A 25,464-nucleotide genomic window follows, 5' to 3' on the forward strand; every position below is an offset into this window, starting at 1 on the left:
TTTTAATTATTTATTATCGTTTGTATCGTTCTGTAACGAGCCAGCTAGGAATACTTAGCGAATGAAAACGGGGGGCCGTGTACAGATGGAAACCTCGTTATTCTGATCCGCTGCGGCCTAGGGAAAGAAAATGAAGAGAGGTGGATATAGAAAGCAGAACCGATGTTAATTTACATCCGACCGCGTTAAAGAAAACCATTTTCTGCATTTAAAAAAGTTTCCACGTGCACATAAATGCGAACATCCCACTCTCTGTCTCTATCATTTCCCCATCGTAAAACATATTCGCAACGATTTCAATCTACCTTCGCTGAAATTTTTAATCATTTTTTATCTTTCTTCTTCCTTCCTTTTTATTTTGTGTACCAGTAGTAGAGGTAATCTTCAACGAAGGACTTCGTTCGCCTCTGCACTGATTTATATGCCTCCTAAAAAAGACAGATTCTATTCAAAAGAACTTGCAGATGAGATGATCCTGAAGATATTACTTTTGCCTGATTCGCTCAGCATGATCAAAGGAAACATACATGTAAATTAACTTGACTAATTTAGTTCAGTGAATAGATACTTACATCGTAAAATCACGGTTTCAGAGAGTAAATCTCATAAGAAGTTTTCGATTACAATTACAGGTCTAGAGTTTTAAATATTAAAACTTTTAAACTATTGAATTTTCAAGTATTTAAATTTACAAATATTTAAATTTTCGAATGTTTAAATTTTCAAATATTTAAATTTTCAAATATTTAAATTTTCAAATTTTCAAATATTTAAATTTTTAAATTTTCAAATATTTAAATTTTCAAATTTTCAAATATTAAAATTTTTAAATTGTGAAATTTTCAAATATTTAAATTCTCAAATTGTCAAATTCTTTAATTTCACGTGCTAAGTATCACAATAATGCGGTAGTTCGTTAAGCGTTACAAGCCGCATAGCTAAGAATTTTAATCTGTAACAGTTACGACGCGTGGCGAGTCGTAAAGTATCTTGATTATAGAATTTTCCAACGCACGTGAGTGCTTCTTTGCGTTTATCTCCCTCCGAATCTGTTTTTCCTATCTGTTCCTTTTCATTTTGCTTTAATGCCTGCGCGTATTCAGCCTGCGTTTTTCTCAACGACTGGCGCAGTTAGCGCCTGATATAAATTCAGCCGGAAACTGAGGGGAGATTTAGAGGGTTGAGGAAAAGCAAGAAAGGAAATGCGACGCAAAGTTCCACAACGAAACCTCGCTAATTGCCTGCACTTACGCCATTATGTCGCAGCATTCAATTAATCACAATCCACGCTACAGATTTATTTATTGTTTTTCCGATGTTATCCCCTGGAAAAATATTGAAAATGCAATTTATAGGGATAAATTACAGGTATCATACTATTTTAATCTTCCGTTAGAATATGTTGCATTCACAGATAATTGACAGTTTTCAAAAGTATCTTCGGCAGTTTCCCTTAGACCTTCCAGTAGTACGAAGCCATATATAATCATCGAGTAGTGTGTTCTTTGTTTGGCCAGGCAAAGGAAGCGAAAGCAACAACGGCTCGAAGGGATTACGGTTTCGTGCCGTAACGTAGAAACAACGACTAGTTTATTTCCACCACTTTGTCATCCATTCGAGGGTTTCCCAGGAAATTTCCTCCTTAAACTCCTTTTTCCGTGAAAGACCTGCAATAACACACAGAAAAACAAGCGGATCTCGGACGGGGGTGCTTGAAGCGTCAATTAAGCTCGATAAATGTAGGGTCTTGGAAGCTTTCTCGATTCGATTTTGACTTAATTAGTTGAATATTTCAAACCGTGAGCCCGAGGAGGGCTGAGCCAGGGACTTGGGGTGAAAAGGAAATGAGCTTACATGAATGGAAAAACTTCCTCTTCTGGTCTACTTTTAAACTTTAGATAGATTCCCCGAATATCCTTTTCCTAAGAGTTGGTAAAACCATTTAGAAACTGCAATACCAGCGATCCTTAAATTCTGCACCTAGCATCGGTAACTGGAATTATTAACATTCACCATGTTTCCCATATTTCCTGAAAATTCAATAACGTAAACAGCTCATGTACAAAATACTCCCGTAGCGTATGAATTGCTCGCAAAACGCGCGCCGATTATTCGTATTTCCATTTTAAAATGCATCCCTATCCCTATCCCTATCCCGATCCCGTCATAGAAATCATTTTATCCGTGTGCATTTCAAACCGTAATGATCCGCAGACAGCCCGAGGGCGGAGATAGGGCTGGGATAGAGGGTGGAAATCGGAGATAGGAGACGGGAATCGTTAATTCACGTCCATTTCGACAGGCTGCATTCCCTTTCTTTGTTCGACAATGGCCGTATTACGAGAGACGCAAGGATCCAGCCGCATCGGCTCGGTCAGGAAATGCATTATTGCGTTTAAGAGAATGCCAGAAACGCATCTGGGTCGTGGCCAGCCGTAGATGCGATCCTAACAGGAACATTAGTGGGATTACTCGACTTCGTTTCTCTTCTCTTCCCTTCTGCATCGCTCCCTCCCCCCTCCCCTCCCTTCCCGTCGCCCTCGACGCCTTTGCCATTCTGTGCGGGCCAAAACGCACCGATCCCTCCACCGATGCACCCTTTCGCCGGTGATTGCGATTTGCAATGCAACGCCGCTCTCTTCTCATTTCGGTGCATCGCCTCGCGATCGATCACTTTCAGTGCATAGCCTAATGCGGCTCGTTAGTGTCGCATAGAAACTGCAATTCCGACCTACGCTAGTTCCCCGTGCACCATGTTCCGCGGCCGCAATACGCGAATTGGATTTTGACAATGACAGTTACAATTAATAGCGCGCTACCGGCACGACGTGTGTCGCCAGCTTTACCTGCTGCCCTGCCTATGAACTGTTTCGTTCGTAATTGATGTCGGGCCATAGGGGTGCCTGGAAAGGATACGGAGATGCTGAGTCAGATATTTATACCAAAGGATAAATATACAAGTGAGTGTTTATAGAGGAGGGTGGTTATGGAAAAGACTGGGCGGAAGGAAGGGTGTTCGTGGAGAATTGCTGCTGAGATTGGGTGATTGTTAGCGGAGAAGAATGGTCGCGGAGAGAGTACGCGTGGAAATGTTTGTGGGGAAGGATGCGCATAAGGAAGGACGTTTCTGGAAGAGGGTACCTGTGGAAAAGAATATAGAAGAATTTCAGGAAAAACCGTCTATAAAGATAGGGGCTTCTACGGTACTTATAGCGAAGAATAGATACAAAGAAGGATAGTTGGAAGGAAAAATACTAGTATAGATATAGTATTCAAGAAAAGGACTTTTTTAGGATTTCAGAGTCCAAGTAGTACAAATGTTATTCGTCAACATTTCAGGCAATTTCCTTCTAGAGAACAGATATAGAATCTCCTTTACATCAGCTTTCCTAATTACTTGGAATAAAGTTAATACGCTCGAAAGAAACATGTAAGTGACTTTAGTATATTCACTACATCTACTTTCAACAGACTCTCACCGACTACCATTTCTATAGAAAGCTTGTAACTCCAGACGTAATATGTTCCACAACGAGTTTTATTGTCAGAAAAATTACTTCCAGCAAAAATCTTGTATCACGTTATTTTCACGTTGCAACTCTGGAGTCTAAAAATTATTTAAATTCGTTACTTGTTAAAAAGGGCGTAAGCAATGTAATACGTAACGAAGTTTATAGTTTTTCTAATTGAAAGTAGAAAAAAAACAATGGGTCGAAGAGAAATTACTTAAAACGCAATTAAATAATGATTGAATTAATAAAGAAGATAATTTTGACGTTTTATCGATAACTTTGGCTTGGAACAATGTGCAAAGAGTAATAATCAGTTGAAGATTCTTAAGACCGAAATAAGAAGAAAATAAAAAATATATTGTCTAAGACAGCAAGTAAATTCATTCGCACGAAACGCAAATTTAATCCCAGAACTCGTATCGACCATGGTGAAATACCAAGTAATGGAAAATGCAGGACACGATGGCAGATATTCAGTTGCACAAGACATTTCGAGAAAGGTTGCCTCGCTGAGGCAGCAAGGGTTGAGGGTTGAAGTCGTCTCGTAGAAACAAGGGAGCAGCGAGTGCTGCGCGAGGTAAACGGCCAAAGCAATCAGGGATTAAAAATGAATTAGTAACGTGTTATCGCTGTTTGCGCAGCCGTGGGACAGATCGTATACACCCTTTTCTCGAGAAAAATGTCAACGAAGCTGCTGTCTGACTACAGCGGAGAGGCATTGAAGCAGCAAGAGACAAACACGAACGTCGACTGAGCACGCGAAATTATTCCAGCAGGGAAGATTAAAGGAAATTTCTTGTTTCCTTCCCAGTTCAGCATCGCGTATCCGTGGAAGCGATAATTAAAAGGAAATTTGATTTAGCATAATTTCATTTTCCACAAAGATGCAGCGACTAAATTAGTAAATGGAGGTATTCGCAAAAATACTTTCTCCAATCTTTTATAAGTAAGTTATGCTCCATTATTTTAGCAAAGCTGCTAAAGAGGAATGTTTCTTCTGAAAGTCCCTTCCAATCATTAGTGACTACTTTTTTTGACTACAGTGTATAAGATACACCGTTCTGAAATTAAACGAGGCCAGCTGCAATTGTCCAAATAGAGGAAAACTCGGATTAAAGAAGTGTACGGCGTATGCTAAACGTATAATATTACAAAATCACTCTCGAGATTAAACTGAAGTTACGAAAGGCAAGATATGATACGACATTATTATCGTCGTTGTATGAATGCCTGTTATTATATTCTATGACCACGAATGGGAATAAATAGCGCGATTCCTGCCTTTATTGCAGATTTTTGTTCGACGAGAGTTACCAAACTGACGATCTATCCACCTACCAGTAATTAAATAACCAGGAGTTGTAAAACGTGTACATAAGGATGAACAAAGTGGATTCATGTACAACGTATCCTTGCTATTTCATCCTGGCTGCCGTTTAAAACGTATAATCCGATAAAAGTGAGCCAAATTGATGGTTAGAGCTTCTCAATGTGTCCAATAAACACGTTTCATCATCGAAATTTCAATTGACTGTGATGAGCGTTTGATTGACTTTGATATTTATCTGCTCTCTTTACGAAATTTAAAATAAATACCGATCTACAATTTTAATTGCTTTAACCTTTTTCTTCCTAATAATTACTTCAAACATTAATTTTTGCGAACGACATGAGAATCAAATAAAATTGTTTACTCTCGATCTAATAGCAAATTGATTGCCGTCAGCAATTTACGCGCTACCCACGAAAAAGCGTGAAATTTCCCGGATTGATGAGGAAAAAAGACTCGATAATGGGAAATGGAACGGAGGAGCGGGAACACGCGCGATTTTCTTAGCTGCAGTTGCGTGCGATAAAACGTCGGGACCGAACGGTGAGGAATTGCTTTCCAATTTCGTTGGCTTTCTTGTCCCCGTGGAAAAGGGGACAAATTCGATCGTACGGGTCCAATTCTGTTATTTACCCGCTCCCTGAGCGTCGTTTTCGATCAGTTTCACTTCGCTTTCCAGGAAATTAGCCGCGTTTCCCTTTGCCACTCCATACCTTCGAAGGGATTCCCATTGTCAGGAGCTTTTGGTTCTCCCGAGTCGAAGTTCACTCGCTTGCTTGCTCGAAACATCGAGTTTAACGCGACGATTCACCGAGCGCTCGAAAACTCGACAGAGACCGATCCGGGTATAAACTTGAACCATCACGAATCAATTGTCCTTTGATCGATCGATTAGAACTCGTTCCATTTGGCTAAACTCGTTTCGCGTCGACAGGAACAATTCTGTCATAAAAGCTCCCGAAGGTACTGATGACACACGACTGAATTATTATCGTTTTATCCACTGAAAAAGTGTATTTCCAGACAAGCAAAACAGAGCAACACTCCAACATATCTTGTATTCACTTAACCGCGTTAAAATCTGCAAATTTGTACTCCTACTTCTGCCACTTCACGCTACAATTCCTCTCGCATCATATTACAGTAGCTATACCAGTAACACTCATGTTCGCTATTAAGCAGATTAGAGACAGTTCACGCTCAGTGTATCGTGCATGCATCAACATCTGTGCGAATCATTTCCATGTATCCTTCGCAAACCGAGCTCATCTCCCGTCGATTCGTCGTATTGTCTTCCTTGCCTCCGTTCCTCGAAACCCCTTTTGTCGCTCTCTAAACGCTGCCACCTTTCCCTTCTCGTTCCTCGCGAACGCTCCCGTTTTGTCAGCTCCCCCTGTGGCTTTACGGTTGCGAGCTCGTAACTAATTACAAATCTAATCAACGTACTAGCTCGTTGCGGACCGCTGCGCGCGACAGCGAATTCGTACAAGATCATTGCGTATAATACGGTAGTCGGGCGGCAAATGGGCGCATGTGTGCGTGCACGAGAAACAGACGCTTGCATTGCCCTGTCCTTTATTTGCCCCCTCCCTGAGACTGTTATTACAAAACCAGAGCGAAGATAATCGGCGTGGCGTGAAAGCGAGGGGGTTTATATAGCTTGGTAGCACGCTTGCACGACAACCTTTTTTCTTTTTTAGTTTCGTCGAACGAGCGCCTTGCCAGAGCCAAATAAAACGCTAACGGGCGAACGACTGCAATTTGGGGATGTTTATATTGTGAGAAAAGATATCGTTGCTCAAAGGTGCGAATTCGATTGCACATAGGACGAAGTTCACAGGACTTCGAAATAATTTGGTCTGTTGCTTAACCCTGGCTACTGGTGAAATTCAAACGCTTGTAACCCGAGAGCCGCTGGTTGTATTTGTTGGTCATGTACACCGAACGTCAGTAAACGTCCGACGCAGAGATCGTACTGACTGATTGAATGCATATATACGTCCATTGCACTCGAATGACTAATCCTTGTGATTTTGAGAAGCATTTGAAATTGCACCTCGCCTTAACGAATAGTTCGTATAATTACACGTTCGTTTAACTCGCGCGTTCGTGGAAATGCAAATGGAAGTTTCAATCTTTGAACAGTACCTTTTCCACTAAATTCACAGAAATTCCTACTTTCTTCTATAGAAGTATTAAACAGTGTCTAAGATAAACACTCGAGGCTCCGAATACCATGTTCCCAATTAACAACCCGCGTGGAACATGGCAAATAATACTAGTTCAGTTGCAATCGCAGTTACCTGCATACGCAAGCGAATTAAACCAGCCGTGGAATCGAATGTCGTTCTCGTTTAGATTCTAGAACCCATTCGGTCGATAATTGCTGCAAACCACCGAAAAAGGAGATGAGAAAATTGTAAGAGATTGCTAGGGAGAATAATTTTGGTCCCCTGCCCTCTGTCTTCCCTTGCTGCCTTTCCGTTTCTCGAAATTCGTTGCGGTTTTGGACTCCTGGCAGCTCTTGGTGCCTTGGCAAAAGTTTCCCCAACTTCTGCGCGTATCATTTCTCCCTGTTCGTGTGTGAGCGCAGCAATCAACGGCGTGCGTCTACGGGAAACTACCATAATTTAGTTGTCGATGCTACGGTACGTTGCCGTGTCGAGCTTCAAAATTTGCCCATCTTCTAGCTCTCGCAATTTTAAACGGAGTTGCGACGAGTATGAAACTCTGTTACTTGCTCAGTGCTTTTACACTTGTTCTTCATTGTACAGAGTGCTCCAAAAGTTTAGGTTCTCTGAGTAGACATGAAAATATCTTCTACTACTTCCATACGCTATAAATTTGCGTATTATAATTTTTTAAATTATAGAAGGACAGCGATATTTAGTAGCGTCTCCTGCTAAGACCTCGAGCAAGAAGTTCAACAAATTTTCGAACCCCTGTGAGGCCCGTTCGATATCCAGACTCCACCTTGTGCTGTGGCAATGTTTTTGTCCATCGGTGACCAAAAACGGAAACAACGAAATAGCTTGAACCGCCAGACGCAGCGTAATTGTAGCCCATTCTCCGTGATACTATGGCTCGCGTTTAATTAAGAATCCGTAACTACCGCAACTCGGTGGGATCCAATTAAAGTTCGCCTTATTATTATCCGAAATTTCGTGTGGTTTTCCTTTTGAAAACGTTATACGCCCGCTTGTCGTTGCACGCTTTCCTCGAAGTTCCCAAAGGGACAAGACGTTTACCCTTTGGTGACATGTAATTTTCAGCCTGCGCGTAGTTCGGATCTTGTGCGCGCCTAAACGCAAAACTTACAGCGAACTTCATTGCAAGAATCTAGAGTTCGTCGCGCTCGGAATCGCCCATGGCCGCAGGCTAAGTGATAATTATTTGACTGGAACAACGAGGCCGGGGCTATTACATGAGGATCCCTCTGAAACGTGCGCCGCAATTCGACGGGAATCGAATTTCCGCAACGCGTTCCGATCGGATCAAAGACAGCGACTGGTACAAACGCGACGTGTAATTTTCACGTGACCGAGCTGGCTGCGTCGCGTCGTTTGAAGTTTCGAAACGCCGAACTCTGCTCTCCCCTTTTGCGGCGACGAGTTGCCAAGTTAATTTAAAGAATCGCCCTTCCGCAGATGGGCCAGAAGTTTTCTCGTTTGAGAAGATTAATAAGTTTCCAGCTGCCCCGAAGATCGGCTGGTCAGAAACAACTTGTTTACGATTTAATTCAACGATTTTATGAGAAATATCCTCTGAGTTAAGGTTAGGAAGAGGAAAGAACCTTGAAAAGGAGTCTCGAGTAGAATTGAGCTCGCTCCATTCCAAGAAAGTACATATTATTAATTGCAAAAATCCCAAACTTAGTGGCAATATTTCCAAAGCAATTTATACACAAATGCCAACAATACACTCGCTTTGAACTACAGGGGAAACAGGACTGTTCAACAATACGCGCGATTCACAGAACAGTTTACCTTTATTACTCGGTTCCGTACCCGATGCGGTTCGTAATCGGCGCGTTAGCCCCTTCGAATGCCTCGCCGATGGCGGAACTTTAAACGACGACACGTAATTTTCACGGTATGGAGGTTCCAAGGGCTTTCGGAATATGTGTGTCGTGTGTGTGTATGCGCGAGATGCTCGCGTCGTGAAGACGTCGACGGCGATAAACTGGAGCTCGTTAACACCAGCCGTTGGGCTGTTCATAGGAGATACGCCATTTCTGTATATAACTTGAACAGCCGCGCCCCATCCGAGCTTCGCAGCTACCTCCGGCCGCTTTGTCCGTGGCGGGGGCGCGCATAAAACCGCTGGTAAAAAGGACGGAAAGAAGGAAATCGAGATAACGCGCGGCGATGCTGCAGGGTCGCGTTACGCTCCTTTCATGCGGTCTCTAGATAGGCGAAAATTAAAAATAATTTCTGACGTAAACGGTTGAACCCAGCCATCGGTCTTCCTGAGTCAAGCGCCAACCACTTTACGTCCTCATCTACCTCCGACCCTTCCTAACTCTTTTTTCCCCTTGGACGAATGGGATTGGGGAGGGGAAAACAATGAACAATGAACAGCAGTGGTAGTAAGAACGAAATTGTAATGGTGTTCTATTTTTTCTTCTTTTGCTCGAGCACTCTGGAAAGGCAAATCGAGAAAGGTGGCTTGCTATTGTAGCAGTGATACGCTGTACAGATTCTGGAAGTCTAGAGTTTATGGAGAGTATTCTCTGCTGTGAAAGTTCGTAGGGTTACATTGATAACCAAAATCAAAACTTTGAAATTGCACAAAGTGTAATCGCTAGATATACTCTCTATATAATTCACAGAGTATGTATTAAATATATCTTAGGATCTTCATAGGGAAGAAAGCGGTGTGAATGGACTATTGAGACTCGAAGTAAAGGGAATTCGTACTTTGAACGAAACAGGATGTCATGATAATTTTATAAGAAAGGTCTGGACGACTGAGCGACGTTAAGGACGAAACGTGGAGCCAAATAAACATAGGAGACGGCAAATACTTTGCCTGAGAGTAAATCTGTTCAGGCTGGGTGGCTTAGTCGGTGGAGGTAGAAAAGGAAATACCGAAAGAAAGGTAACGCGTGGAAAAACAGGAGAAAATTAGCGAAAATCCTGGGGTAACGTTGTTTTCAGCTACTCGCTACTTGTAGCCGTAGCGGAAACTTTTTTTCGTCGCGTGTACTTCAAAGTTAGAAACTGCCTCTAGGAAGGGTGAATGCACGCGGAATAAATACTCGGAGAAAAAATTCGGATAAAGCCTCCATACTCGTTGAAAATATCACCATGAAATTCGGAGTATTGTAGGACTGTCTGCGTTTTTGTTTCAATCCTTTCCACGCGCCTCTCTGTTCCATTCGTAATCGGTTTCCAGCTGATACCAATTGCACGAAAGAGAAAAATATTGCGTTGATTCGCTTGGAATCAGTTCGAAGAGGAATTGTGAAATACGAGAAACAGGTCTGATTAAAGTCGATGAACTTTCCGCAGCATGTTCGAGCGGGGATTTAATAATCCTTCAGGCTTGTGGCTTATTTTGTAATTAAATCGTCCAATTCACGAAAATCCACGCTGACAAGAAAACATCAATACTTACACGCGTGTGGCCTCATTCGAATTGGACGCGTTTTCATCCAACGAACCAGCGAATGTACAATATTAATATTGGCTATACTCGTCACAATAATGCGACACGTTGCTGTCGAAATATGTAATTATGTTACTGTAAATATTTAAATACCTTGGGTAACGAGGACTCACCAATACAGGAACCGCTATTGCTTATCGATATCGTTAACGCTCTCCACATAAATTCGTGGTTTTTGAAAACGATTGAAATCATTACAGGCAAATACCACGAAATAAAACTATGCTCGCAATTTTTGTAATTGATGAACTTGATTAAATGAAAATTAAGGACGCCCGCATAAACTAAGTTTTATGGGAGAGAGCAAATTTTCCCAATTTGCTGGTCCCAAGATTTTAATGCACGTATAATTTAAAATTACAGTTCCACTCTTCTGTAGGTGGATATACTTCATATTTTAATTAAGGATGATACTTTTATTATAGTTCAAAGTTTTTTATACGGTTGGAAATTTCGTTCTCGCTGAAGTCATGAAAGTGTGCAATTTAAATGTTCGCTTTTAAACCGGTTCCTTTTTATACACGTTGCGATGGTGGTCGAGTTCGTGACAAAGTTAAGTCATGTTCTGCTTGAACTACCCTTTTCTGTAGCCTTCTAACACGAAGGCAATAGCATATCAAAATTAATGGACATTTTGCGATTTGCATTCTCCGTCTTCTTACCATCTAAATTGCACTCGAAGAAAAGTTAAAGTCATGCATATGTGCCCGACACGATGGCATTTTCAGCGCACGGTAACCGACCTGGGAAAGAATTCTCCGCGCGTTTTACATACCGTTGCGAATAGCTCCTGTCGGGGCAGGGTCGAAAGGGGAACAGCGTGGAGGGTCGGATTGAAATAAGTTCCCGATATTTCTTGCATTCCGCGTGAAAAATGTCTGCTAATACTTATACGCCGGATGTCGTGTCGTGAATGGAAAAAACGCCCCCAGAAAGTCAGATTGATGCGTGTTTGTGTACCTATGGAATCGGGAAACTATTTGAAAATGCATAACGCAATAACACTAACGTTGCTCGCGATGCGAGGGAGCGCAGTTTATGCATTTCCCTTTGAGAAATCGAGATGCAGACAGAGCGGAACGAAAAATAGTATAATATTCTACTCGCATCCCCTAGGAGCCCTTTGAATCTTTGCAAGCGTATTCAACAAAAAATTTTACTTCCGTTTGTCGAGCCGCTCGTGTAATTTGATTCGAACGATAACATAGAAGGAAAACTGATGAATATCAATTATCTTCTCGGAGCGGCGAGTTTTTTGCGAAATGGGAAAAAATTTCGTGCCACAGGAAATCCTTTCAGCTTCGCTAATGGTGAAGATATTCCTGACGGTAGAGGAGATATAAGAAAAAAAACCATCGAAATGAAAGCCATTCGCGCGGCACCGCGACCAATGACGCCTTACCCTTTTTCTCTAGAGAGAAACCCTCGAGAGGGGCTTTTTCGAGTACTCGACTTTATAGCTGAGCGTGTAAGCCAGGAGAGCGGAAAGGCAGAAGGATGTTGGTTGCATAAATAGTGGCGGCGACATACTTTCAGCCCCCGGGATTGGAGAGCGGCGAGAAGGTGGCATTAAATGTGAATTAAAACGAAAAATTAGAGGACTGGCGGCGCGTTTCGAGCATAGCCCCGTCTGTTCGCGAAGACAAAAAGTAGAGACGTTAATTAAAGTCGTAGAACTTTTCGCGACGTATAACAAGCGGTCTCTTTGACGTTTCAGGGTCGAGCGCGTCTAACCACGAATTTGCTCGGAAGTCTGAAGGGACTAACCTCAACGATTTTTCCTTTCTCTGATTATTCTTATCATTTATTTTTCCTTTTTCCCAACGCCAACCTGCTCTTCTGTATCTTGCCAGGCAAACGATATACAAACATACGTCCATTGTTACTCATTAATACTCCAATTTCTCCGTTGAAGATATTTGGTATGCATCAGCAGCGCGCTCGAAGGATTAATAAACCGACCTTTCACAACTGCTTTGAAGTATCGCCCTCAGGAGTGTCACTTATTAGTTAGCCTCCCGTGAGTAATTTTCAGAGTTAATTCCGGAGTTACGTCATTATGTTATGTACCAATATTACCGGATATAATGCTGAACCGACTGTAATTAACTCGAACCACTGAGGATATACGGCTAATTCGACCTAAACAAACATACCAGCCCGTACGATAATTTTAATTTAACGGCTAGCGTCGCTAATAAGACTAAATTGCTGTTCCTTGCTCGCGTAGTTCGTTACTATCGTGGAAACTCAGCTCCTCCTAACAACGCGATGAGTGCACTTAACCACAGCTTATAATGCGTAGCGTGAAAGAGAAGGTACATCAGCATCGAAGATTAGCAACACTGAATCGTAGATGGTTGTTTATTCTGTTTTGACGCATCGCGAGTTTCACTACTCATCTCCTCTCTCAGAAAAAAAAAATACCAGTTGCTTCTTGTCTGTTCGTGTTGATATCGCGTCTACGCTTCAGTAAATTGACCAACGAAATTATCGTTATTCGATACGTGTCCATGGACACCCTATCCAATAGACTTCGTAGTAGCTAAGCGTTACGGCTAGGAAATACGATCGTCTCCCGACCGCGAAGGACCAACGTCAAGCTCGTTGACGTCAGTATTATATTCTCAGTACCCAATCGCGCGCGTCGTCACGGAGAATTCGCTAAAGCTGGATAGAAAAGTCCTCTCCGCGATATTGAATACTGTGCGACCGCATTGTCTCGAGACTTCTATATTATACCCATGGTTAAACCTTCAACGTAAACTGGCAAAGAATAACAGCCAACAGCGTTTAGTGCGTTTAAACGTTTATGACACGTGCGGAATCATGGGAGTTTCAACAGCTTGGTAAATTCAGCGGATGTTGCTACAATCTTCGATACGGCATGTTCCACCAAAAACACGTAATGGAAGAGAAGAATAATATGATGGTATTTTGATATCGACGGTGATCGTTTCGAGATTTCGAGTGGGGATCAGTATTGGAGAAATTGGAAGGGTTAGTGGAAAAAAAATTCACAAATAGGATTAAAAACTCTTTTGCGCTAGAGTACAAACTGAAAGTGAATATTTCAATATGACTTGGCGAGGATGTCTGACTTATAATCTACCATTTCTACTTAGCGCGCAAGTAGAAATGCTTAAATATAGTCAGACGCGGGAGTCGTCCACTGCACCTGCACCTTGTCGACATTTAAAATTAATTTTCTCAAATCTAACTCACTATTACATTAATTTTTCATTAAAGGAGCACTGTCTGTACAATTACACCACAACTACAGCCTACACTAATCACCTAAAAGAAACGGACTGTAACTTTAAATTCTAAAGTGAAGTCCATATATCAAGTGGGCCAATTTTCCCACAGACGTCAAATGGATAACGTTCAAATCGTATTAATTTGAGTTTTCCCGTTTTCCGAACTGTTGCAGATATCCAGGAGTTTTACGAGCTGACGTTGCTCGACGAGTCGAAATCGGTGCAGCAGAAAACGGCGGAGACGATTCGCATCGCCGACAAATGGGAAGCTAGCGACGGGCCAATTACGCCGACCTTCGCTCAAAACGACGTGAGTTCAGTTACAAATATATTTTTCGTCCCTCGATATTTCATGTCAGACCTCCTCCTCTGACTTGTTCGTCCCCGCAGAATTGTTGGCCCGCGAACGGGGGCGTGTGTTCGTTACGCGTTTCACGAACCACTTGCCTCTGGAACTCCATTTTCGCATCTACCAACGCGATCGAACATTTATTAGAGAATCTCGCCGAAACCGAAGCTGTTTTCATTTGCCCAGTGACAGTCACATTCACCCGCTACTATCACTGGCGATACCACTATTCAAATAATCAAAAGCTATGCACTTTCAGAGCAATATTATCTCACAGAAACTATGTCAATATTGATAAGCCAATATGTATCGTAGAAATATTATACACATGCTCCAGAAATTCCCCGCTAAAGTAATCTTGTTTCTTCGCACCGTGGATCCTCTTCTCGACAGCTTGAAATTTTGTTCAAGCTGGATCGTCCAATTAGTTAGCGAATAGAGAAGAACGGAAACACCAGGTCCGGAAATGAAACTCTCCGAATATTTTAACCCAGCCCCAGAGTACTAATCACACGGCTGCTTTCTGATAGAAGAGAGAACGGAGGAAGTAGCGGAGGAAACTGGGTGTTGGGAGGCAGGTGCCGTGCAATTAGCGCCCGTAATTATAATCCAAGAGTCGATTGGCCTGCGGGACAGGCTGGTATCATGCTAGACCGATCAATCGCCGAGCTCCTGATTTTAATTGCTAATTGCTCCCGTAGCATAGCTCCCCATCGCGCGCAGCGTGTCGTCGTGGCCGATCGACGACGTGACGCGGCTGGCGCAACGATGCACCGTGCAACGATTGCAAATCGCGCGTCGCACGCACGGCATGCAGTTGCAATGCTCGGCACGTCTTGCTCGCCTCGACGTACAGCTTCTGTTCAGTTTCGATCCTCCTCCCGTAATGGAATTTATAGATCGTCAGAGTGTAATTAATGGGAATTGATTCTTTGACGCTGTTAGAAGGAAGAAAAACTCTGTCGTCGTGATGAATTTGTTCGGAATGCAGACTGTTGCAGAAATATGTCTTTAAGATCGACATTTCATTCCATTTTTTTTTCTTGCTTTTTATATCGTACGGTGTTTTCTCGCTAAATAAGTTAATTGAGCAACCAAAAATGTTAAAAGAATTGTGCCACGGACCGTTCCAATTATTAATTTATTCATGGGCTAGTGCGTTATGAAACTCTGTAATGGAGTTACTCGATACACAGCTGAGAAGTTATCCATTAAGTAGAAAACAGATTTCAATGCAGGGTAAACAGCAACCTGCAGGGAAATTTGTTACGTCAAATTTAAGTCTACTGACGGCTTAATTGATTTTCTCAAAAAGGAAACGTCGTCCAGCAGAGACTCCACGTTTGAATTTTCCATGGTATCGTAGAATAAAGAGCCCCTTTTTCTAGGACCATCGCAAGGTATTAAAATTCACAGAACTAGTTCGTACATAGGCAAGCATAAATACACACGAGAGTGTAGGGGTAAAACTTTGACTTGTACGCGCAAATACGCGCGCTGTGCCGAGAGAAATTCTTCATAATGGATGTTATGTGCCATCTGTCTGTGTAAGCAGCGAAAACCATTCTGTTCTCCGGAGAACGCTTAGCGTCCCTTGTACTCTCGCAGGTGAGAACCATCAAGACTCGTTCGCTCGTTTGTTCGTTGCTCGCCTGTATACGTATACGCGTCTTGTCGGAGCTAGAAATTCAGTAACCGCGGTCCTCGTGTATTCATACTACGAGATCCCTCTCTTCGCCGTGAAATAAGCGTGTAGAATGCCGACGAATAAATTTTTAAGTCTTCGATTGCTTCCTTTTCAAATCGAATTAATATGAGGCTAGTATTAACTAGAGCTAGTTAAATTGTGTGTAAGTATTGCAAAAGATGTTGAAGTAAGACTGTTTAATAGAATCTATTTGCTAGCAAAGTAGATTTTGTAGAAGTAGAATATGCTTTTTACTTGAAGCTTTTGGGAAGAGTGCCATGTCGTTTTCCACGATGATTTTGCCAGAAGACATTCTCTTTTGCTCACTTTATAATCAGACTTGTAAGAATTAAAGCTCTTGTTTTTGATGCAATATTGAATCGCTAAAAGTACTTAAAATCTAACGCGGACATACTTTAAACTGTACTAGATATAAAATATTAAACGCTCAGAAGTAGTTTACTGGCTACAAATCAGCTTATACTGCCCCTCCAGATCTTCAATCGAGATGAACATCATAGAGACTTCAAAAATACATCCACTTTTGCAGTTTAAAAATATATGTGTGTGTGCTCTTGCACATCTGATTACGATGAAATTGTATGCAGAAAAACATGAATACCTGATCGACTATGAATAACTGCTTGTTACTGAATGCCTCCCTGGTGTATACATAATGCAACACCGTCATTCAGTGTATCGATTCTTCGCATCATCGACAATCTGTCTGTCAAATAACAATGATACACTTAACAACATCAAATTGGTAAATTTCTATAGGAATATGATAATCAGATGTAAGACAGCAGAAAATAAAATTATGGATTTTTGATAAAAAAGTTTAGAAAGAAAGATGATAACGACATATTTACCGATCCACTTGAAACATTCGATTCGCTAAAGAGCTCAAGGGCTCTAGTACGCTGTACTTCAATGGCAACACATCTTTGATCTTCGATAACGTACGATCACAAACAGACGAGCATTATTTCTCTCATTATGCATGGTTGGAGACTGGAAGCTGTAACATAAAGCGATACGGTCAAGTGTATATTGTCGTGTCATGCAAGGTTTGATTGGATTGGCCGCGGTTCTAACGCATTCTACGTGTTGCACGTTCAAGAGGATTTCAACCAGGCGTGTTGGTCTCTTTGACGTCCTATTTGAAGCAGCCATAAGCAATTTGCCACAAAGTGCATCCAAATTGTCCAATTTCCCCTATTTCCTCCAATCCAATTTCCTACCACTTCTCTCATTTTATCGCAGTTATTGATAATTCGCATCAGCAATTAAAAACTTGAAAAATGTTGAGTTGAATCCTCTTGAAAACCTCGACGTTGCCTCGTCAAAATATTTTACCTTGAATATTTGAATATTTCGAGGGGAAATAGGGAGAGAGGATTATCGAAAGAACTTCCGAAGGAAAGTGCACGCAAGCTAATAACGGTTACGGCTTGGGTTCTATCGTAACTCATCCTAATTGACAGATCGAGCGGTCCAGGCGGGATTCAGCTTAAAATTAGGTTCCCGTAGTCGGATTTATGCAACGTTAAAACACTTTTCGCGTAATTAACGGCCAATGTGTAATTACCGGGCGAGGTTTACTTTGGCCATGGTACGCGTCCCTTTCAATTGAAACGCTTTTGCCAACGATGATGGCATTTTTTGCGATCGAGAGCAATCAAGGAGTAACGAGCTCGAGCACTGTATTGAGCGGTTGCTATAAATATAAAAACGTACAACGGAGAAAATGATACTCTCGCTTTTATTCGTCCATGAAAACCTGCAGTTTCGTGGAAAGCTATTGGCGATCAATTTATTACACTGACAGACCTTTCAGAACCGTTCGATACACGATGCAAGTTAATAGCTTCCAATATCTCGTTAAACGCTCGTTAATCGTTGTTGTATGACAATGGTCCTCTTCATCTCGTTCCTGAAACTATCGAAATTTTAAGTCAAGGTGGTCGATCACATAAAGAGATAGACGTGCGTTTTACGAGCGAGAATTTCTTTGGATCATTTCGAACGTCATAACCCTCTTCTGTTCAAGTATCTCTCTTGCATGCGTCACGTAAACAGGCCGCTCATAGGGGAATAAACGTTATTCCAAATAGATTATTTATTTCCGTTTTCGTTATCAGGCCCATAGGTAGGTTGGAGATTTTCATCCACGCGTGCTAATAATACATACGTTCGCTTGTCTAACTGTATTTATTAGCCATGCTTCTCGGCCTGTTTCAAAACGTATTTCACCTGAATTAACGGTACAGGTTGAACGCATGGAACATGTTCGATTCACGAACATTTCAATTAATTAATTATCACATATAGTCTGACCTGAGAGTTTTATTCGCTGCGCGTTATATTGTGTAGTAAAAGTTTTGTTATGGAGGCATGGTGATTTGCGTTAATTGAATTTCATTTCCATTCAGAGGAGCATTCCTATTGTTAACGAGAGCTCGACTATAAATGCAGTACAAGAAGGATCGGAAGAAAGCATGAAATACCTGAATATCGTTGACAAACGCCAGTGTCTAAAATTCACGAGGCAGCATCAAAGTATAGTTGCGAACAGATAAGTTAGAGTCTAAAGAATACTATGATCTGAAAGGAGCTTGTTAACTGTGACGGTAGAAGATGTTTCTAGAGAACAGAATTTCCTGAAAACTCTCCAGAAGGTACGTCAAGCATTTCTCACACCTTTCCACTAAAGTCGACCAAAGTCGACTAGAAGCCAGCCCATTCTTCCCAGGAAGGCAATCCCCTTCGAGCAAGCAGACGCAACCGCCACAAATCACGCGTCCCCGCGAACACCAGCCGAATATAACGAGCTCCGATCGCGTCGACATTTGTCTCAAAGCGGCTACGATCTGACAAAAAAGGATGGATAATAAAAATCCCACTATCTGGCAAGAACGATGCACTCGAGTGCGTCCTCATCCTTCATGGCATCCGTTTCCACCGAAATTTACGATACGGTCGTCGGTAGTGCGCATAAAGCGGACTTTAAACCATTTGATCACGCAGGAAACAGCAGGGCGAGTGAACGGGGGGTGGGTTCAAGGGGGAGGTGGGAATCGCGTCGAGGAGTAATGGGCTAGCTGTATACGCGCGATATTTCCCTTGTTTGTTTTCCATTACTCCGCGGAAAGCAGCTGCCCGACGGTGTTGGAATATGCACGGCAATGATAAGGGGCCTGCACTCGGTATAATGGAAAATTGCGCCTTCGACTAGACAGCCTCATTCGCGCACAAAAGTGCGCCCCCTTTGGTCGACGGGAAAACCCACCAGACCGATGGCTACGCCCTATTCGAGCCACTCGAAACGCTAGCCGATTTCCCGCGGGATCCCGAAATCGATGAGGGTCCTTTTATTTTTCCTCTGAGCTCGCCGCCGTGAAATCGGAAGAACCAGCTGCTCGACCTCCACGAAGTTCAACTAGGATGAGATTAAAGTGTCGGTACTCCTTAGAACAGCTGTGCCTCTCTTTTATTCCAATCCACGATGACGGAATGTTTAAGTATCGGTAAACAGCGAGAGCTCGACAAGAATTTCTTCGACGACGTGTTGTTACTTGGTTTATCGATTTCGCGAGACAGACTGGGGATTCCTTCGCGCGATGTAGGCGATTGGGGCGTTATGAACGTCATCGAGAAAATGAATGGGGTCGTGCTTGTAATTTGTTTCGTTGGAATTCGATTAAGACTTGCGGGGAAGGAGGTGTAAAGAAGTTAGAAAGAAATTTCATTAGCTTCCGATGAGGAAGTGATGGAAGGTTCAACATTAATCAGTGGAAATTGTTGCAGGATGTACTAACGTTTGTGTACTAATTCAGAGATTTTTTATCGTTTTTTTTTCTAATTCCTTTCTAATTCTTGAGAAACGCGGTTTCGTTTTATCGAGAAACAATACCTCCACCTCCTTTTGTTATAAAACCATGGAATTATACTCACGAATTCGCGGTGGTGCGCTTAAGAAGACGTAAATCACACGAATGGCCTTTCTGATCCATGAAATATCGTATCCTTGCTTTCTTGCAAGAGACGCCATGGGTGGGCACGTAGCTAAAATTTATGTCCTGTTTTCAATTCCCGCCTACACCGCTGTAAAACAGCTTTTGGTCACCGTTACTCATTTTCTCCTTTTTTTAGAAATTCCGCGGTATTCCCGCCAGCTGAATGCTTCTTCCTTCTTTATGCCGTAGGCAAAAAAAATAATTCTCCTTCTTAAGAACAGAATAAAGATACTATCTTTGTCCGTAGTCACCCCCGATAGCAAAGTGGAGAGCTTTAAATGTCAAATCGAGGATAAACATTCTCGAGCAGCATAATTTTACGGGGATTTAAAGCTTTTGCATAATTGCGTATGGTTAAACAAACGTACAGTTACCGTAAGACGCCACGGGAGCCATGATATATTACCGTTTTCAACGGGACAAATGGAATTTATAGTAGCACTCGGCTAAAACCCATTTCCCTTGGATACCACGTTCGTTTCCGATAAAAGGAGGAAACTCCAAACGAGAGCACTCTCGCCCCTTCGGCCCTCCCTTTACAATGCATTCGTTGCGGTTCGGACTTAATGCATCGTATGTACTCGATGCATTCATTTGCGAAATTCACCGAGGGAAACTTTTTCTTGTTTTCGTCTCGCTCCGAGAACCGTGTATCTTCCACCGTGAAAAAGGGTTACTCGATTCAAGAAATCCGAAGAATTACTTGCTCCCATCAATCGGATTCACGTTTCCTCTTTTTCAACGTGTAAATGTCTCTCTCCTTTCCTAAGCGAAAATCTAAATATTAGAAATGGTTTTCACCTGTGTATTTCACGAAGATCGTTCAAGCTTCGTGTAGCTTTCATAGAAGCGTTAATTATTCTTGTCAGAACGAAGCTGCAAGATGTTGATAACTTTTTCTTCATTACATTTTAAGCACGGAAGGCGGTCAACTTTTCTCATTAGTTTACCGTAACACTGAAGTTCCTTCAGTTTTCAGAGAAGCCTCTTAATCTTGAACTTGTTATAAACACAAATAAACGTGCGCGAACACACGCAAGGATTCACGATTTAGCTGGCGGTGTATTGGAGGCAACTGAAACGATGCAACAGGTAGGATCAATATCGACTAATTTTGCAATATACGAAAGTATCGCCTTCATGAAATTGCGATTCTTCATCGAAAGCGTGGCATTAATTGACAGCTAGCACTCGATCGAAACACGATGTGTTTATTCCTCTTTGAGGAAATATATTGAGTTAGAAAATTCAATGAAAAATTGGTGAACGTGCGTCTTGCATTTTGTGAATCGAACCACAGACAAGAATAATGAGTTCTCTTTTAGAACACCCTTCAGTCGTGAGTTCTCTGTTGTACAACTCTGGATCATGGGTTCCTCGTTGGGTCGTCCTGAACTCATGCGCTCCTCACTGGGCGACTGATGAATTATGTGTTGGACTACTTCGAAGATATGGATTCATTACCACAGAGTAAGGTTGTAGTTTCGGATATGGAGTAGTATAATAAAGAGCTGAAGGAGAATATACAACGCGTGTAGTGCTGGACGTAAAGGAACTACTAAATTAGTACATCACCTGATACGGGTCATAGCCACTACTTGAACTTTTCAAAGGCTGTTGTGATCCCAATTAATTCAGGCAATAATTAGTTCATACCGGTCCATCTGACGCAGCATAGCAATGAGTTAAAAAAATGGTAAACCCCAGAAGTCACTAGTACAAAATTGTGATGTCTTCGGGATATCCCAATGATGCTTCCCTTACACCCTCAAGACTGTTTGAAATTGCGCATCAGAGTATGAGCTTTCGCGGTGGCTGGCTGCCGGGATACGTGTTTACTAGCCGACGTTCAGCCTAAAGGCAAGTATGTCAATCGACCTCTAATATCGGCTGCAAGCATGTACGAGGTATACTGACACGGCCTTACTTGATCTCGAGTAAATGCTCTATCCTGTCAGTTATGCTGTCAAATTGGATCGTGCGACGATGTAAGCCCTTGTACTACCTAGATAAACCCCTGGAATACCCCACGGACTCTCTGCCCCATCTCTAGCCATGATAAAGTGAGATCCATTTGACTCAGAGCTTATCAGTCGACTCCTTAGTAACTCTACTCTTCTTGTTCCCCTTTTTGCGGCGAAGAACCTCGCTACGAGGTGAAACGTTCGAGTAATTCCATGTAGTAGAGGCGGGACCGTGAGCCGAAAAATGTGTCCTTTGTGTCCTGGTAGCAGAGCAGCGCGGAAGAAGCGAATATACGACCGTTCGATTTTTCAGCCAACCCCGTAACGTGCCACGATATTTCTTCTATCGAGCATGTTTTGTAATCTTAATTCAGCGCAGATAATACACGGTATTAGTATTTCATACTGTACTAGAAAGTAGACGATGCTCTTGAAGGTGCGTTAAGTGATCCTTAACTTGAAATAGTGCTAGACCTTTTGTACCTGTCGGTGGTTAAAACGCCCTCTGAAAATTCAGTACATTCTACGTCTCCTTGTGGCGCATAAAATATTTTATTTCTCGTAACGTGCGCACAGGTATTTGTCCAGCGAAATGTCGAGACCCAAGTGATTATTTTCTTTCATTTTAGACGAATCGCCTAGTAAATATGGCGACTGACGAGATGTCTGAACTTGATGAGAAATAATGCGACGTGCGTGACAAATGCGTGAAAACTTAGTTCGGAAACTTATTCAGGGATGGTCCGTTTTTGGTTAAGGAAACTCGATTTTCTCGACTGTAGTTACTTACGACCACAAACGGAACCGAATGTCAGGAATAAGCGTGATAACCTGGTCGTCCGTAAATTAGGAAAATTTCCTGCATTAAAACTTCCCTGTGGCGTTGTTCCCCATTTTTACCCCTCCCCCTCCTCCTCCAGGCCGATGTTGTTTCGCACAGAAGCCGTTCGTGGCTCTTCGGGGAGGTTAATCGCGCGTAACATTGCTTCTGTATATCACTGGCTCTCACCCCCACGTCCCTTTTACTCTCTATTCTTTAGTCGGTTCTTTTCTTCTTTTCGTGGCGCATTACGTCGGCGAACAATGCCACATTGATTTTCTCGTTTTTGTTTTCGCTTCTCTCCATTGCACCTTGCGACGCTCTTAATGACACAGTGCCTCTGCCCCTTGATACCGCTTGAATAGTTTCCTCGTGAACCTCCCTCTCTGCCAATACCCGTTCTCTACAATTATTTTCCTTTCATTCTTTTTGTCAGCTTGTAGCGAGTTACTAGTACCCGTCGTTAATTAACGTTTTTATTCTAACGTCGAATTGCTGATTAAATACGCTGAAGAAATGGCGCAAAATTGTTTCAGGCTCCCAGTTTGAAACGCACCTCTTTAGATTCTATTGCGGCCATTTTCCTTTGATCTACGCCGTAATTCTACACAAGTTCCCGCCCGCGCATTTTGTTATACGCACATATTTTTCTCGGTATACTCCGTCTTGTTGGTCTAACGGCGCATTTTCGTTTAACCTTCACCTTTAAATTTTCGCCCTCACAATAGTGTCTGAACTTTGCCGAGGCGACACGAATTACGACATCTCGTTACATCCCCGCAGGATGTATGTATATACGACTCTAGGAACGCCTTCTCATGTAGCTTCTAGGGTATTTTCAATTTACAGCCTCCATTCACCGGTAGAGGTAAACTTTTTTACCTGAATTCTGTAGTGCACCACTAAAGAATTCCAGCATGAAGTCTTGCAAGTGGTAATTTGAACCATTAATAAGACTACAAGTGTAGAAAACAGCAGACCAGAATTGTAATTTAGCTAATTTAACGCTTCAGAAATTTTTCTTTCAAGAGTTTTCTAGTTTTTAAACCCTCTACCATTTTATATTGTATAAGCAATTTTCCAAGCGTATCAGACGTGAACCAGGAAATCTAATCTTAACTCACCATTTCCTCAGTTTTGCGCCACGCCTTGTAGCCTTCTCTTTTGCCCTCCATCTCCATCATGCTATTACTAGACGAACAATAAGAAACGTTAATACTGTTATACACAGACAGAATTTATCTACATTGATACAGACAAGATACAATGAAGAGCGAAACCAGCAAGAGTCAGACACGCCCCACGATTCCAGACTTCCGGTGTTACGAGTAAAACGCCAAGGTTCGGCAATTTGTCTAGGGTGATTAATTAGTGCTGGTGTTTGCCGTATTTCGTAACCCGCGAATGCAGTTCCCTCGCAGCTGGAATTTACGCAGAGAGTTCCAAATGAATATCTTATGGACTAGCCACATTAATATTAGAGTAACAGACGGTATTATTATCCCAGTCGTATGGCAAACCTTAGCTTCTTTTCCACTTGGCCGTTCTTCTTTCATTCAACACTTAATTAATGTTGTGAATAGAAGATTTTTGCTTGAGAAAACAATATGTATAAGCAGCGTGACTCGTCATTCGCCTCTTCGTTTATTCACTCAGAAGTCATTGCCCTGCGGAAGTGCATCAAGTCGATGGAATAAACTAGCCCGTGAAAGTTTCGCGGGCAAGATTCGTGAAATGTTATGAAGGAATAAAGTGAGATTTGTTGGGGCTACTTTAAGGTCCACTATGCTACATAAAGTCGTTACTTCGTGCTCAAATAGGAGGAAAAGAGTATCAACTCATTCTTAGTACAGAGCTACTTTTTTCTTCAAAATTGAGATTTATGAGATTCAGATGATTAGAGGGTAAGGCGACCCTTTCTGTAAAGCAGAAATTCAGAGAATATACATATAAATAGATATTAATCAAACATTAATCCCGAAGATCAAAGAAGCATCCAAGAATTTCTCCCCACAGCGACAGCAATCATGTGCCGTTTTCTCGATAACAGCGAAAGCATGCATTTTGGACTGCATCCATACATGTACACAGTTTCCTTTGACTCGCGTAATTCCTAGGCAAGGCGTGTTCCACCTTGCAGAGGGTTTGCTCCAGACGGAACTTACGTCACCTATAGGCGGGAGAACGGGGCGGCGGTTTCATCCGACTTGATGGATGTGGCGTGCATCGTGGGGTCGCGGCTGGCTGCTACCTAGTCCCAGCCGTTTCGTGGCTGACGGAGAATAGAAGCGCCCGAGGAATCGGCCAAGCGAAAATCCACGGAGCCGAAACCGAAGACGATGCGGTGCTTCTTGTCGATATTAAACTGCTCTTATTTGGCTTAGCTGCTCTCGAACGCAATAATCTCCTCCTTGATAGTGACGATTTTACTGGATTCATCCAAGAGTAGTCAAAGTCATGTTCTCTTTTTTTCACGAACACTAATCCTGCAGCGTTCCTCGTAACTCTGTCTCCCCGAGTCCATCGGTCCAATGTAGTGAACTGCATCTGCAGATCCAACTAAAACAACCAGTCTAATTTGCTCGTTAGAGCAATTAGATTGTAATTAGTAATAATAGGAGATCAATGGTTTGGCTAGTAACGCACCCGGAAGTAATTCGTGTCGACCTGATGACGATAATAACAATCAGCAATCAAAATCGCGATGATGAATTCGATCTCGTGACGAATTCGAGAGGATAGGAAAGCGACAGCTGCATGAACGCAATTATTATTATATGGCTCTATCAATTCCGTTATCATCACATGGTCGTGCCTATGTACTCTGGACCGATGGATAGGTGGATGGAATTT

The 25,464-nt window shown here is 42.3% G+C and overlaps 1 protein-coding gene across 14 annotated transcripts in view; it reads left to right on the top strand.

Annotated features, from left to right (window-relative positions):
• Window positions 1-25,464, top strand: part of Dlg1 (MAGUK family member discs large 1) — a 376,826-nt gene that overhangs the window by 182,502 nt on the left and 168,860 nt on the right. For all 14 annotated transcript variants that reach the window (XM_076393504.1, XM_076393526.1, XM_076393518.1 and 11 more), the window contains one exon: window positions 13,946-14,082. In XM_076393504.1, coding sequence (XP_076249619.1) covers window positions 13,946-14,082 — 137 coding nt within the window. The remainder of the gene's footprint in view (window positions 1-13,945; window positions 14,083-25,464) is intronic.

Source organism: Calliopsis andreniformis, chromosome 1 (assembly GCF_051401765.1).
Source record: "Calliopsis andreniformis isolate RMS-2024a chromosome 1, iyCalAndr_principal, whole genome shotgun sequence".
NCBI lineage: Eukaryota > Metazoa > Arthropoda > Insecta > Hymenoptera > Andrenidae > Calliopsis > Calliopsis andreniformis.